We start from the raw sequence: 16089 nt of genomic DNA on the forward strand, positions 1-16089 counted from the left end.
CTGACTCTTTCCCCTTGACCATTAAACCCTAACATCAGCATGCATATTCTCCATACTGTTCTCTATACATTTCCAAAGGTGCTGACATGGAGAATTTGTTTAACAATCAAAAGGCCTCTTTACTTGTTGATCATTTCCTTTATTCCCATGACCTTAATGCGTGATTCAGGGGAGATAAAGTAGGGAGAAAATAGATGCTAGTCACTCTAAGAAGTTAAAGGGTTACTTGTAACATTTTTATTGTCACTTGTTGAAAGGATATCTCACATACAAATAAAACACCAATATTTAGCAAGCCCCCAACTTGCTTTAGACTAACCTGTAACTTACTCAAGTGATTAACATATAGCCACTCTCTACAATATCCAAACATTATTCAATAAACAGGTAATGAGAATACCCAAAACTTATCAGGTTAAAGTTGTTATCTTGATTTAATATCAAATTCTTGTCATTGATTTACAAGAAAATGTGTAGCAGCTAGAGGGGAATATTAACAATCAGGTCTTGGAAGTTAAGGGTTAAATTATAATTATACAAATTTTGATTATAAGATTATTTCAAGTCCATGAAGTTGTATAGAGCAAAAGGCTTCCCCCATCTTCATTTGTGTTATGTCCCACGTTTTGAAAAGTCTTAAAGAATAACAGAAATGACGACAACTAAAGGGGTTTGTGATTGTTGTTGGAAGTTACACAGTTGGGATTCTTTAGTAATACCAGGTCTGATTACTACCATCACTTTGATGCCTGTAAGACTTCAGATGTCGTGATTAACAAGATGGCCTAAATGCCTTGGATGAGTCCCTTGGCAGGAATGAAACATACCCTTACAGTAATTTAAAAATGATACAAAAAGTTAAATGTAAACCCTTCATATTCCAATAAATCTCTACCTTGATCAAGGAGGCTCTCACAAAGGCCAAAAACCATTTCACTCATCAAATGAGCCCACAATTTCTAGTTAATGTCATTCTGTATGCATGGCCCCTAAATTCTGTGGCATCATTACAAGAAAACAATACCCAATTGCTGTGATTTGTGCAAGATATTCCAGTGCTGTAAAATGATTGGTGCAAGATACATTCCCTGATCTGATTAGTGTGAGCAACATACCACAAATCATACTAAAATGGAGAAACTGTTTTTTTTTCTATAACAAAAAATAAGTCAAAAACAAAGGACTAATGCTGGAAATGTCAGCACCAGAATCTCTCAATTTACATAGGAAGCAATTCATGTAAGACTTAACCCTAACAGCATCACTAGAGACAATGGAATTGAAATCCTAGTGGCCTGGATGTCGATGATAGAAAAAAAAACAACAGTAAGAGAGCCATACAGCAGCAGACTACAAAAAGAAACTGATCTGAAAGATGCACCAATCACAGCTGTGGAATTCCATCCAATCACAGCTGAGCACAACAGTATATAGGAGATGGGTACACAATCAACCTCATCACCCGAGAAGACTAGCAGTATGCATTTGAAAGGTCAAATCCACATCCAAAGTGACCACATCATGAGACAAACGATTATATTTGTATTTTGAAATCAAGAGCTTTTTAAGGTAGCTATTTTTTTTTTGGTTTTTTGTGTAACCTGTTATTTGTGGTTAAAGGGTTATGCCTCTGCATCTTCCACTAAAAGAAAGGTAAGTTCCAAGCATAAGAGACTGACTCCCACAGCTTTCGGAGCTTGTCCCCATGTTCTGTAGCACAATGTATCCCAACTCCCCTCAGTTGGGATGTAAGTCCACGTCACCCTAACCCCCCCTCCCCCTCTGAGTATCTGACTGGTTTCCCACATACGTACCCCTACATAGAGAGACACACTGTGAGGGTACAGTCTCTCATAATTTCTCTCAAGTGGCAGGGGAGGGTCTGTAGGGGTTTGGACGCCACTTCTACTCAGTACTATGGGTTTTTTTATTTCTCGTCTGGTACCAAAATTCTTAAAACATCATGACTGCATGTTATCACTCAATATGAAGTAATCAACACCTACCTGTGTTCCTGAGGCTTCAGTGTAAAACAAAATTGTGTTTCTCAGCAACCCCCCACCCCTCCCCCCCCCCCCACAGCCCCCCACCCCCGCTTCAATGAGAAATGTCTGGATCCGTTACTTCTTTCCCAATAATGATATGCAGTATTCAGTTGTCTGATAGATCCAAAAATAGTTTGAAAAGCCTAAGGCTGATTTATCACTATACTTTACTGAACAAAAGAGATTAAAAAAATCTCATGCTTACCAGTTCAGAAGCGCCATGTAGCGCAATTTCTTTCTTTTTGTGTACAATTCGGCTTTGCAACCTTCTGATAAAAACGTAGGTGGGATCGCATTTAAACTTGACATAATATTAGTGGTTGAGCGTGACCAAAACTAAAAAAAAAAATGGTATGAAAATGGAGATTTTCTTAAAAAAAGAGTTTTTGAACATGGCCGTGGCGCCGCCATCTTGAAATCTGTGTATGTAAACAAAACACCTCCCTCCCCACCCCCGTTAAAATATTTTCCCTCTCGCTGGTGCTGCTGGGAGATTTACCGGGAAGTCCACGTCAACATTTTTGGCGGCCATCTTGAATGAGTGGACAAACTCAGCAGAGACCATCTAAAGAAATTGTAACATGGGGGCAGGCCAATCTGCAGAAATCCCAGGCGGTGGATCCGAAGGATATCATGTATTAAGGGTAATATACGATTAATGCAATCGATCCTATTGACGCATACTTTGAGCTATCCTGTAACAGCGCGCAATTTGTTGACCACAAATTGTACGATCCAGTTCTGACCCTCTTCATTTAACGCGGCTTATTTTACGTGGTGTTTTGCAGGTTCAAGAAAATTCTCCCGGATATAAAGCAGGATTGGAGCCTTTCTTTGATTTTATAATCTCGATAGAAAATACACGACTGGTAGGTTGAATCAAAGATAAACTTGCCCTTCGCAAAGTGGTTTTGCAAAATTCGACGTTACCGAGATTAGAAATGACATATTTTTTGGTATTACATTTTGTCGTGCACAATGTTTCTCTCCCTCTCTCTCTTCATGAAATCGGAGACGATTGTGACTAAAGAATTTCATAAAAAGGCTGATCAACATAAAAGCTCTTTTGTCTTTTTTGTAAGCAGCTGTTTTTTATTAAGTGGAGGTAAAACATGACTTTAGAATTATTCTTTAAAAGCAAACAGCATTACAACTTACGAGCAATTGTGCGTTAGTCATTTAGGATGAGAAATTGTGTATATTAGAAAGACTTTAAATGTTAAAATGCACATTTTAATTTTTCACCCCATCTCCCCTTTAATTTATTTAGGATCAAGATAATGAAACATTGAAGGAAATCCTCAAGTCTAATGCAGAAAAACCTGTAAAGATGCTTGTTTTTAGTAGCAAAACATGCAAAGTTAGAGGTAAGTTTCTGCAATATGAAAATTGTAACAGTACTCTCCCAAGATTTGAAACCCTTTCCTTAGTTCTCTTATTAATAGAAATAACTTCTCAATAGACAGAGAATTGATCAAAAAAGGATCACAATATGTCAAAAAAAAAATGAAATTTTTTTCATTAAACTGTAGCTTGAGCAAGGGATTATAATTAACCTTTTAACTCCCTGATCAAATTTGTAATTCTCCTTGCTGCCAACCATACAATTCCTACAATGTTAGTTCAGAGAATTTAGTATTGGATCAACTAATAATCCCCAAATTGATATTTTTGTTTTTCCCATCACTTATCTGGTTGATATTGTATTGATATTTTAAGGAGAATTTCTGTCTTGGTTTCTCATGGGAGTTAAAGGGTTAAACATTTATTTCAACTCTATTGAAAGCTTTCTTCCTTATCTGATTGAACTCCAAGATGTCTGAAAGACTCTTCTATTGCCCTTCCAATGAAACACTGAATACTTTGATTTGATTCTGACAGGTTAGTTGAGTATTGACCAAAAATAATTCAATTCAGCACAATCACTTAAACCTCAAAACTAAAAATTGCCATTGTGGTTTTCAGTTTGGTTTCTGACACTTGATTTGCCCATCTCTGAATCACACAGACATCACATCACATAAATATTTCAGGTGTTTACATATGGCTGAATTGAACTGTCACATTTAAATTGTTGAAAAAGTGGTAGTCTGCTCATGTTTTTAAATTCATGTCATCCTTCACATTTCAGAGGTTAGCATCACTCCAAGCAGTATGTGGGGTGGACAAGGTCTCCTAGGTATGTTAATATCAGAAGTATGTTTGGATTGGGTAAGAAACCAGACATGTAAATAAAGTGAGTAAGTTTGTTGAAAAATATAGAGGATTACGTGAATTTGCTTCCTATTTTCCTCTTGTGAAGAAAATTGAAAACAAGAAAACATGAAAGTTAGATCTCTTTTTTAGGGGAGAATTTAGTGAATTTTGGAAATGGAATTTGAATTCCCCTATACAGCAGAGAAGGGAAGAGATTATCAAAAATGAAAATTTAATGTCATTTCCTATGCAATTGGAAGATGGTTGGCTCTATAGTGCCCAGGTGATGAATATAATTTATGTATAAACTGTGTAACAAATTGTCTCTTACCTTTTACAGGTGTTAGTATTCGTTTTTGTTCCTTTGAAGGAGCTAATGAAAATGTATGGCATGTTTTGGTGAGTAAAGCTTAGAAAGATGTCACCTTTTGCAACTTTTCATACGAGGGTCACACAAACCAATTAATTGAATTTTGCCTTTGTCTGAAGGAAGTTCAACCAAACTCGCCTGCTGATATCGCTGGATTGCGTTCAAATACAGACTACATCATTGGAGCTGATTCAGTTCTACATGAGGTAATGAATAAATAAAAACAGTGGAGGCTTTTTACTGAACAATTCTATTAGAAAGCAACATATTTGTCGCCTCAGGACAACTCCAATCAGCTACATAGTGTTAAAATCCAGAGGTGTATATCTCTGATGCCATTCTGTTTTTTTTTTCTTCTTCAGTCTGAAGACCTGTTCCAACTTATAGAATCTCATGAAGGGAAACTACTTAAGTTGTACGTCTACAATTCTGAAACAGATGGTTGTAGAGAGGTATGTCCCTTATATTTGCAAGTTGTAATGTAAATGAACAGTGCTTGAAAAAAAGCTCCAGCTGTAGTTCTAATTCTGAATTACTACCTGTCTTTCTAGATAACCATCACACCAAACCAAAATTGGGGTGGTGAGGGAAGGTGAGTAACATCTTGTAACTGCTTTTGTGTCTTGTAGTGCACTTTGTTTTAGTTCTGGTGTGTTCTTGAGGAAGACAAAAAACATTCAGAGTGCCTTTCTCCACCCAGTTGTGTATGGGCACAGTCAAACTATTCACCTTTTAACTCATATGACTGACCAAGACAAAATTTCCCCTCTTGTTATCAACACAATATCAAGTAGACATGTAATGAGAATTAAGAAAAATATCAATTACAGGATTATTAGTTGATCCTATACCAAATTCTTGGAACTAACATCATGAGAAGTGAATGACAGCCAGTAAGGAAAATTGTTAATGAGATATTGAGGGTGAGATGGTCAAGGAAGCCTGACAAAATACTGAGGTGGAGGGTGGGGAGAGAAGAGTATTTTTTAATGACCCAACATCATCTTAAGGAGTAGTAGACAAGCTTTTAGTCACTTCTTGGTACAGAAACCAAAGAAAAACAACAGTAAGTATAGACCACTCGACCATTTAATTCCCATGAGTGACCAAGACAGAATTTCTCCCTACAATATCAATACAATATCAACCAGATAAGTGATGAGAATAAAGAAAAATATCAATTGTGGGATTATTAGTTGATCCAATACCAAATTCTCAGAACTAACATCATGAGAACCGTATGGCAGACAGTAAGGAGATTTACTACCAAGATCTGAGAGTGAAAGGGTTAACCTTTTGCCTCTGATATATCTTACAGTATGGGTTGTGGCATAGGATACGGCTATCTTCACAGAATACCTATCAAAGATTCTCCTGATATGCCCCTACAAGCTAAATCATCATCTCCTGCTCCTGATGGCTTCTCTGATGTAAGTGAATTGCAGAGTTGTAACTAGTTAATCACGACAAAAAGAAAAAAAAATAGATGCAACCTCCCAAGCAGCAAACATTTTAGTCATCATGGCAAATAATTAAAAAAATTTTGGTAACCAAGTTTTCAGCACAATTTGCTAAACCGGGAGCCTGTGTCTAGGGGTCAAGTTGCAAACTGAAGTGTTTGCATTCCTCAACATTTGTGATCTGAAGTTAATATGAGATGAGAATTTGCACAAGGTATCATTATCACTGTTCTTTGCCTCATTCTCCCTAGTTATGTGAGTGTTAAGTCTTTAGTTTTTGTGTGGGCGTCTAAAAATGATTGGTGACCTCTGTCAACTAAAATTTAAATTCTAGGGGACTGTTTCTGATCTTCTATTGGAAAATGGTGACCTTGTAAAACCTTGCACTTGGAGCACTGAGATGTTCTGATCATTTCTCCACATTACCAGCATGTTTGCTGCTTTATATCACAAAGCACTTGGTACAGTTTTCAAATTTGAAGCACAACAAGCCTTAGTGAGAGACCTAACAGCTTGGCCATGAGTGTTAGAAAGCTTGTTTTCAGTATAGCATTAAACCAATTACTACAATACTCTGTTGCCTTGCATAAGCTCTTTCACTTAAAATTATAAATTTTTTTAATTGTTTTTATGTTTGCTTATCTGTTGTTCCTAAAGGTTCCTCTCAGTGGGCCCACTTCTGTGCCTCTTGTTGCAGCTTCAACATCAACAGTTTCACCAATACAAACAGCAGGTAGATTACTTATAGTTTGCTTTACAAGCTTGGGCACTATTATATACATTCTTTTCCTTGTTAGGCACCACTGTAATACCATCCCTCCAGTTAATCACTGTAACTCTTACATACAATTTTCTTACAATACTTGGAAGTACAAGAAGCCAAATGTAAAATGTATGTGTGTTTAGAGAGATGACATTACTGAAGTGGCATTTTTCAGAGGAAAATTGCTTTTTGGGGACATCTTTGGAAGTGGTATTTAAGTTCTCAGCTTTCTATTTCTAACAGGTTTGGAGTCAGGAATGACTTCCTTGAATCTCAACACAACTGCAGCATCGCCAGCCATAAACCCATTCAGCCCAAGTTTTCCAACCACATCCCCTGTTCCAGCTGCTACATATCCAGTAGCTACTCCTTTGGTAGCACCTGGAGGTGCCCCACCGACAGTTCCCTCATTCTCGCCCCAAGTTCAGGGTACACCAGTGATAGGGGGCATGACCCCACCTCTCCTCTCAATGGCCCCAATGAATATGCCGGCTGCCTCAGCAACACCAGCTGGAAGTTCTGCAGTCACTGTGACGGCCACAGCAACGCCACTTATGACCGACATCACTGCAGGAGCAATGCCTGCCCCCTTAATACCCACGACAAGTCCATCATTGCCAAGTGATGATGTCTCCGCAGCTTTTCAACCGACACCACCACCATCCCAACCAATTGCTACATCATAAAGCATAATACCTCAGGAGTAATAACAGACAATAGATACACTAGAAATAAGATTATATTATCATACAACAGTGTATGTGCAAACCAAGAGGGACACAAGTTAAGAAAAAAAGTTCAAAAAATTCTTGTGGATATTGCATGGCTTTGCAGTGTTATTGCAGTCTAACCTTCTAAGATAAAACTTGTGTCTAAATCTTACTTATTTAGCTTTAAATGTTGAAGGCCTGTTTCCAGGTAATGACTTACTGTCATTTAACAGCTCAATGACAAATTTGTTATCTCATAACTGGTTATTTTTTTCAGTCTCATTTTATTTGTGAAGGTGGTGGATAGGGTAACCAAGACAAAAATGTGTTGCCCATTGATCAGGTGAAGGTATTATTATTCTTTCATTTGGGGAAGGCAATACTTCTGACTGTTTTTCCTGGTATGCAAAATTTTCTTTTTTGCACTTGTGCCTTTAATTTTTGGGGTCTGTCTGGTTTTCTCATTAGAACAGCCTGAATAAAACCACTGTGAACACTTTGGACAGCTTTAGACTTTGGTGACTTTGGTCACCCAAAAATTTTGCCTTTTTTGTCTTGAGGTGCACTAGGAAGTGTGTTTTGACTGCAGACAAACTACTTCCTGGTGCACCTCTGAGACACCAAAAAATGCTCTCATGATCTCTATAATAATAACTTGCTAAGAAGTACAGAGGAAAAACAATTCAGTGCTGTGGAAGTTTTCTGTAAATCTTACCGTGCAAAGCACCTACTCTGCGAGAATGTTAGTGATACGCGAGCGACAGAGCAAATGAGAGAAAGAGAAAACGTCTTAATTCCTGGCGCATAGGTTAAATCAAGCGCGTAACACCCCTCGTAAAGGAATCTGTCAATCACAGTTACACAATGAAACTTTGTTCCCCGTTTAGTGTGTAGTTAACTTTATTCTCTGCTTTTTCCCTTGTGTCTCATCTGTCTTGTTTATGTAATGTTCATTTAAATTCTGTTCGTAAGAATACAATATTTCCTAAGAATTTAAAAGTCAGTTTTTTTGTCCAAAAGAGTGACCCAACTAAATTTATCGAAATTGCACGTTCAAGAGGTAGAAGGTTGACGAAGACTTATCTCGGGGAAAGTGTAATAAATGGCGAGGAGTTGCCACAAGAGAGCGCAAACACAAATAAAGCTGAAAAATTCCCTTTACTATATAGACTTTTATTGTAATCTGATAAATACCCATTTGTTTCTTTTGAGTTACCAAATCTTTCCTGGAATTTTCGTACATATAAGTGTGCCGTTTTCTGCTCTTCCAGAAAATGGACATAATCCATGAAGTATTTGTTATTTGCTCACCGCGGTTGGACAAAGAAATAAAAGTTCACCATGTGCAGCCAGCGATAAGGCGGATATTTTCGAGGTGTACTGCCTAGCTCGATGGTTAGCCGCGATTAGTACTCTGTCAAGATACATATGCACCCCTAGTTCAACAGTTGATCCGAACATTCGACCTAGCGCGTTATCAGCAACCATAATGAAAATGGTAAAACGAGATTTTGAATCACCACATTCCCTTCTTCGTGTGGTAATAGTGATGAATATACGGAGTGCGCATGCGTTCAAACTCCAGTCCTACGCTGACAAGCTGGTCCATTAGTGCATAGTCTTCTCCTCCCCAGGTCGTTTTATTGATCCCAAATCCCCCGGCTCGGTCCCAGTCCGACTTGTAGAGTCCAATTATCCCGTAACCAAGCACTTGCCATAGTCCAGCTAAGTTTGCCGGATTAGCACCACAGCGCATTTGAACGATGATTGGCGTGAAAACCATTCGACCTTCGATACAATGCTGAAAAAATACAATATTAAATGGGGAAATAATTCAAGATAAAGCTAAAGATTTTTCCGCTTGCTTTGTTCGTAGTTTTCGCTATATAGCAAAATCTCACTTAACCCTTTTCATCCTAATATTAGCATTCATATACTCCACACTGTTCTCTTTACACTTCACAATCAGGAGTTTCTTCAATTGATAATCATTTCCTCTTTTCCTATGACCTTTTCATTTGATTCAAGGCTGATTCTTTTAGGAGAAATAAGAGGCCAGACTCCTCTTACGGCTGAAAGAGTTAAATCCAGAAACCCTCAATTTCATCTCCTCTGTCAAACAAAATACGTGAGAAAAGACAATGACCGCGCAATGTTATTCCCAACCTCTTGGTATTCAGGCCAGGTTACTACTTTTTTCTCCTCATTTCCTCATTTTAATAATGTACATGAAAAATTACGTGCTTTTGATTGGCTGAAAACGAGTGCATTCTTATGTAATACGAGTGCAAAGTTGTAACACGAGTGCAAATTACAAATAGCGCGAGCACGCTTTCAAAATTTCGTCTGTCTTTGCTTTTTCCTATGTTTATTCATGTACATTATTAACAAGTAATGATATGATTTCTCTTGCAAATTGGTGTAATAGGCACTTGTAAATTTTTTCAAAACTACAAATTACACCTGCCATTTAACTAGGTGATTTAAATATATTGTTTCATTCCTTCTCGGAGCACAGGCTTCACAATCTGGTATATAAGTTCATGGTAAAAATTCAAATTAAATGAGCTGCTGTCACCCACGTTTGGGAATAAAAATGTTTAATTTATGAAGCCAGGACTACTTACAGTTTTCCACGTTCATCCGTTGAATCTTTAGCTCATTTAAGACAACTATCAAGTGGTTACGTTTCTCTTTGAATCTCGAGTCGAGATAAGAAGTAAATTTTTAAATCCAATTTTAATGGCCGAAAAAAAAATTAAAAGGGTTTCTGGTGCGTACTTGTTCTTTCAAGCTAGCAGCAACTAAATCAATTTCAAATTATGAACTAAACTTACTTTTCGGACGCTGTTGATAAATGGCGCTGCAATATCAAGATGAAGATCAACCATGATAATAATACTGTGTGGGTTTGATATAAGGTTTATTGCCTCAGTAAAGGAATGAGTCCGCGAATATTTCCCACTCTCTCTTCTGAACATGTATTTTGTCAACGAACTTTCCTTTAAAACCTTTTCCAAGTTGATGTCAGAGCTATTGTAATCATAAATCACAACATGAAGATTTTGATCGTTCGTTTCATGTATGATCTTCTCGACGTTTTTAATAAAATGATGAAGCCATCTTCCAAGACTTTTAGCAGTTACCATCAGATAGACGTCGACCGTTCTGTTCCATTGAAATCCCATTGGATAACAGAGTTTCTTTTCTCCGTTGGCCATGAACACATATTCAGATAACATCACATTGTTGCCACTTGTCACGTCCAGCAATTCAACTTCGATCAGATATCGGTCGCCTCTTTTTGGATCTGTCTTTCTTTCCACATTTCTTATTTCGTTCAATTCAAACCTCCTATCAAAGAAACAATTAACCAGTTTTATAAGAATATACACATTTTAAGCTTCTAAAATAAGAGAGCAGTCTGGTGCAGAAGATAAAACTAGAGAGTTTGCCAGTATTTCAGTATTTATAAAATACTGTAAAATCATGTCTTCGGCCTTTATTGACCTGATGATTAACATATTTATGTACAGGTGTATGTAAGTATGAATATATGTACAATTTTTAATGATATGTATTCATTAAATTTTGAACTGTGAATGGTGCATTTCTAGTATTATGATTGGCTCACTAAACTCCGGTTATCTGCTCATATCCCAAGTCACCTTACATGGAAATGTATTATGCCGCTTGTTGCAGAGTTCCTGATATCCAAACGTTCAGGATTTAATGAAGTTTAATAAAACAACGATTTCATCCGCACTTCCTGGATACGAGATTGGTTATAGCCTACTCAACGTGTATCCAGCGAACGCTCATGGAATAATTGATTGAGTGGGAGAGCCAGACGGGAAAATATTTGGCTATCGGTCATGATATACGGATAATTTAGTGTTAAAAACTGAGTTGAAAACGTAAATTGGCCACCGTAAAGAGCTAGAAGGCTGACGTTTCGAGCGTTAGCCCTTCGTTAGAGCGATTGGAAGAATTGTGGGTTGTGTGTGGGTTTATAGGCAGAAAGTGAAACTACGTCATTGGTGGGAATATGGTGACGAGAAAACAAGAATGAATAATTTTAAGCAAACGAAGATCATCGCAGTATATACTCAACTTAAGCAGTTGAGAAATAAGGCCTGAAAAAAATTCAGGCCTGAACGGGAATCGAACCCATGACCTCTGCGATACCGGTGCAGCGCTCTAACCAACTGAGCTATCAAGCCAACTGGGAGCGGTCAATTGTGAGTTCGTTATATACCCGTAGATGGAGAAGGTGTGATAAGAATACATGAAAGTCATATATTTGTACTGCGGAAAATACATTTTAAGCAAACGAAGATCATCGCAGTATATACTCAACTTAAGCAGTTGAGAAATAAGGCCTGAAAAAAATTCAGGCCTGAACGGGAATCGAACCCATGACCTCTGCGATACCGGTGCAGCGCTCTAACCAACTGAGCTATCAAGCCAACTGCGCTCCCATCACTTTCACGATTCTTCGTTTCCATACACGGTTAAGTGCAGTTGGTTAGAGCGCTGCACCGGTATCGCAGAGGTCATGGGTTCGATTCCCGTTCAGGCCTGAATTTTTTTCAGGCCTTATTTCTCAACTGCTTAAGTTGAGTATATACTGCGATGATCTTCGTTTGCTTAAAATGTATTTTCCGCAGTACAAATATATGACTTTCATGTATTCTTATCACAAGAATGAATAAGTTGAATGAAAAGCGCTCGTTGATAATGTGGGGATTAAGAGTGCCGATTTGTAGGAGAAAGTTTTGTTCTGGTGTTTTGCGGCTTCCCCGAACTGCCAAGATATAAGAAAAGGCCGCAAACTGCCATATGTAGTTTAGAATGATTGGGGAGATTAAAGTGTTTAGTGACTGGTTTGGATGCGTCCTTGTCATTTCTTTCTACGTCGCAAAGGTGTTCTCGGAATCGGTCACCTACTCGTCTTCCTGCTTCACCAATGTATAACTTATTGCAATAAGTGCAAGTTATGTAGTAAATGACATTGGCGGAGGTACAGGTAAAGTGATCAGTGATCTTAATGGATCTCTTGGGTCCCGATATTTTCTCTACGTTATGAATGAAGGACAAGTTTTGTATCGTGAGCGAGCGCACGTTCCAGATTGGCCATTGGTTTGAAATGAACTTCTGTAAAAAAAGTTGCCTATGTTTTTGTCACGTTTCAATTAGTGGGGGTTGTGAAAAGATAGTGCCAATCTCTGAATCGTTTTGGAGCAGTTTAGTTTTTTAAGAATGATAGATTTAACTGCGTGGTTGTAGGGGTGAGATGCATATGGCGGTGAGAGTGAATGGGATGCAGTCAGGGTTTTCCTTCGCAGCCGTTTGTAATGCTGACTGTCGATCAATTTGTTAAGAAAAGCAAGTTTTACCTGCTATACTCTCTCACCGACGCAGCACCACAGTTTCTTTAGAAACTTGCCCCCTTTATTCATGATATACGAACCCTATCAATATCGTCAGTTGCTATTATTATATTGTCATTATTACAATTATTGTTGTTATTATCACTGTTACATTAGCATTAATAATATTAAAATCATTCTCGTCATTAGCGTTTTTAACTGGGGCTCACACCAAAAATTGTATTCAACATCTTAGACGACCTTTGGTTTAGTTTTATTTTCTTCTATTTGCTTATGTCAGGTTCTAATTTATGATAAGTACGTGACTTCATATTTAGACAAAGTGTATACATTTTTGAAAGTGAAATGTGATCATCGCAGTAAATTTTCCAATTTAAGCAATTGGAAAGAAGAAGCCTGAAAAAATCAGGGCTTCAACGGGATTCGAACCCGTGACCTCCGCGATACCGGTGCGATGCTCTACCAACTGAGCTATGAAGCCACACATTGGGAGCGAGGTCAATTTATTGACCTCGCTCCCAATGTGTGGCTTCATAGCTCAGTTGGTAGAGCATCGCACCGGTATCGCGGAGGTCACGGGTTCGAATCCCGTTGAAGCCCTGATTTTTTCAGGCTTCTTCTTTCCAATTGCTTAAATTGAAAAATTTACTGCGATGATCACATTTCACTTTCATCTACAACCGCAGTACAAAATATGAGTTATTTCATATAAACTTCACATGTATACATTTTTGTTATATATTTATTTTGCAATTTTCCTACCTTGGTGATTTATTACGGAGAGCCTCCATTAAGATGTTAACAACTTCCCTGGCCTCGCTTTCTCCAAGTGGATAAATCCGGTTGGAAAAATTGCTGACTTGGTGATGTTCAGGAAACGGGAAGATAAATGAGTGAACCACATGACGAACTACTGCTTCATATTTGCTTACTCTGCGATTCAAAATGTAACTTGGTTTATACTCACAATTTGGTAATACGTTTTTCACTTCCTCGTGTGATAAGTAGCTTATTTCACGGCGTGATTTAAAATAAGTGGTGTCATTCTTTCTCAGGGCACAGGCTTGAGAATCTGGTATATCTTCGTCGTAGAAACTGAGATTACTTAAGCTGTTGTCATCCATTTTTGTTGATAAAAACGTTGAGTTTAGGATTTCAAAACCAGAGCTACTTGGAGTTTTCCACAAAAGTTGTAACTTGTTAATTCTGTAAACACAAATGGCGACTATGTCGATGAAATATTTCTCTCCAGCTACCAGATCAATTGCTGAAGAAACTTGAGAGTCTGACTTGTTTTCAGGAAATTTTCCAACGTCTAAGGATAAGATCTGTCTTGCTTCTTTCCAGTTCTTGTTGTAGCTAAGATAAACTTCGGCAATGCAAAATTTAACCATGAAAAAAAACACGCCAGATTCGATCGGGTCTATAAATCCAAACAATCTTATCGCCTTCGCTTGTTTCAAATTTCTCGCAATAACAGTTTTATTCAGAGCAAGTCTGTTATCTGGCGCTCTTGGAAACATAGGAAAATTACACAAAATGTCTAAGTTTTTAGCACAAGTGTCTGACCACAAATGCAAGTTTAAGAAACCTGACATTTTGAGTGCTTTGGAAGATTCTTCTATCAGTGTGAGGTTATACGAATCAGTCAGATTTTTGCTTGTTGCTGTCGTTTTTTTGCTGTTGGTGATTATACTGGTAAACTTGTCGAATCTAACAAAGGTTAGAAATTCAAAGACCAGGAACAGAATGACTCCAACTTTCACGATTCTTCGTTTCCATACACGGTTAAGTGCAGTTCGCACATGAAAAATTGCTCCCATTTTGGGTGAGTTCTTCAAACCAGATTTTAACAGAAAACTACACACTACGTATCAATGTGACATCCGATTAAAGCATCTTCTTCCTGGGGGGGCAAAATTACTTAATGTTGATTGGCTGTGACAGAGAGTATTTTTCATTAACTTGGAAAATGCCTCGGGCCAAATTACTTGATATTGAAAACAATGAAACAGCTTAACTTTGCCTAAAAGTATTATGATTTCATTGATAGCGTGTGCGATTTTTAGCGAGGCTAGTTTCATCGCTGAGGCGTTGCTGTTCAAAAATAAAATATCATTTAGCTGATTTGTGCGTTTTACAGTTCATTAACACTAAATCGAGAGAATTAAGTCCGTGTTAAGTTCAACGTTTGAATCAGTTAAGTAAGTTTGCCAAACTTAACTGGGATCGACCAAAATATTGTATCGATTTGCTTTAAACGGATAGATCGTGTGAAAATCGACTATGGGACAAACGTCGATCTTTTCAGTTTATGAAACGAACTAAAATAATCAATTATAAATGGCTTCATTTGAAATCATGCTGCTCTGAATTCGGTTTGACGAATTATGTTCGACATTTGACCAACCGGTCGAACTTTATCCGTTTGGGTCGCTCAAAATTGCAGTTTGAAATTTATGTGGAGTTTATGCAGTTTGGAATTATGTGGAATTCAACGTTGAAGTAGGCCTTAAATGGCTTCCTACGAAATTGCACAACAGCGTGTCGTAACAACATAATTTTTTTTTATCCTTTATATCACAAAAAAGTAATGGCATGGGCGCGAGTAAAATTAAGGATCAATGCGCGACTCGGGCAATTTCTTCAGCTTTTGAAACACGTAACATTATCTCTTATAGAGAATCGTCTTGTCACGAATGTTGGATGAAGTAAAAATTCTGAGTCCCCATTGTCTTTTATTTCACTCCATCAAATTAAAATGACCAAAACTTAATCTATAGCTGCTCTTTTTCTAAGTAATTTAATTAGATGCGAATTTTATGACAGAACGAAATGGTTACCAAGGGTATAAATGGGAAGATTTCATAATAAGATTTCCGTATTACCCCAAGCTTCATTATGCATACACCTCCTGGATACAGATAAAAACGTCGAAAACAATAGTTTGCCTTAAGGGCTATAGCTTTGTTTTAAAATACTTCGGTGCTGTGCAGAAATCTCACCGATTTCACGGTCAATCATTTCGTGTATAACGTTTGAACTACGTTCTGCCACTAATGGAACCAAAAACTAATTTTCTTTTATTACATTCAGTCTGAACTGGGCCTTATAAGTGGCTTACTACGAAATTGCACAACAGCGTGCGGTAA

General features: G+C 37.7%; 2 protein-coding genes across 2 annotated transcripts; one reads left to right on the forward strand and one right to left on the reverse strand.

The window, feature by feature from the left end:
* Nucleotides 1–2527: 2527 nt before the first annotated feature.
* Nucleotides 2528–8705, forward strand: LOC113673884 (Golgi reassembly-stacking protein 2). The gene is made up of 11 exons (XM_027190343.2): nt 2528–2689; nt 2834–2914; nt 3316–3412; nt 4177–4224; nt 4582–4640; nt 4731–4817; nt 4974–5063; nt 5163–5203; nt 5930–6041; nt 6729–6804; nt 7078–8705. Exons 1-11 carry the CDS (start codon nt 2627–2629, stop codon nt 7518–7520), a joined length of 1197 nt encoding a protein of 398 aa, XP_027046144.2. The 5' UTR covers nt 2528–2626; the 3' UTR covers nt 7521–8705.
* Nucleotides 8427–15056, reverse strand: LOC113673893 (uncharacterized). The gene is made up of 3 exons (XM_027190357.2): nt 13700–15056; nt 10382–10898; nt 8427–9345 (listed from the first exon to the last, which is right to left on the reverse strand). Exons 1-3 carry the CDS (start codon nt 14758–14760, stop codon nt 9061–9063), a joined length of 1863 nt encoding a protein of 620 aa, XP_027046158.2. The 5' UTR covers nt 14761–15056; the 3' UTR covers nt 8427–9060.
* Nucleotides 15057–16089: the final 1033 nt, after the last annotated feature.

The sequence above is a fragment of the Pocillopora damicornis genome, chromosome 14, assembly GCF_964200805.1.
Source record: "Pocillopora damicornis chromosome 14, jaPocDami1.2, whole genome shotgun sequence".
Taxonomy (NCBI): Eukaryota; Metazoa; Cnidaria; class Anthozoa; order Scleractinia; family Pocilloporidae; genus Pocillopora; species Pocillopora damicornis.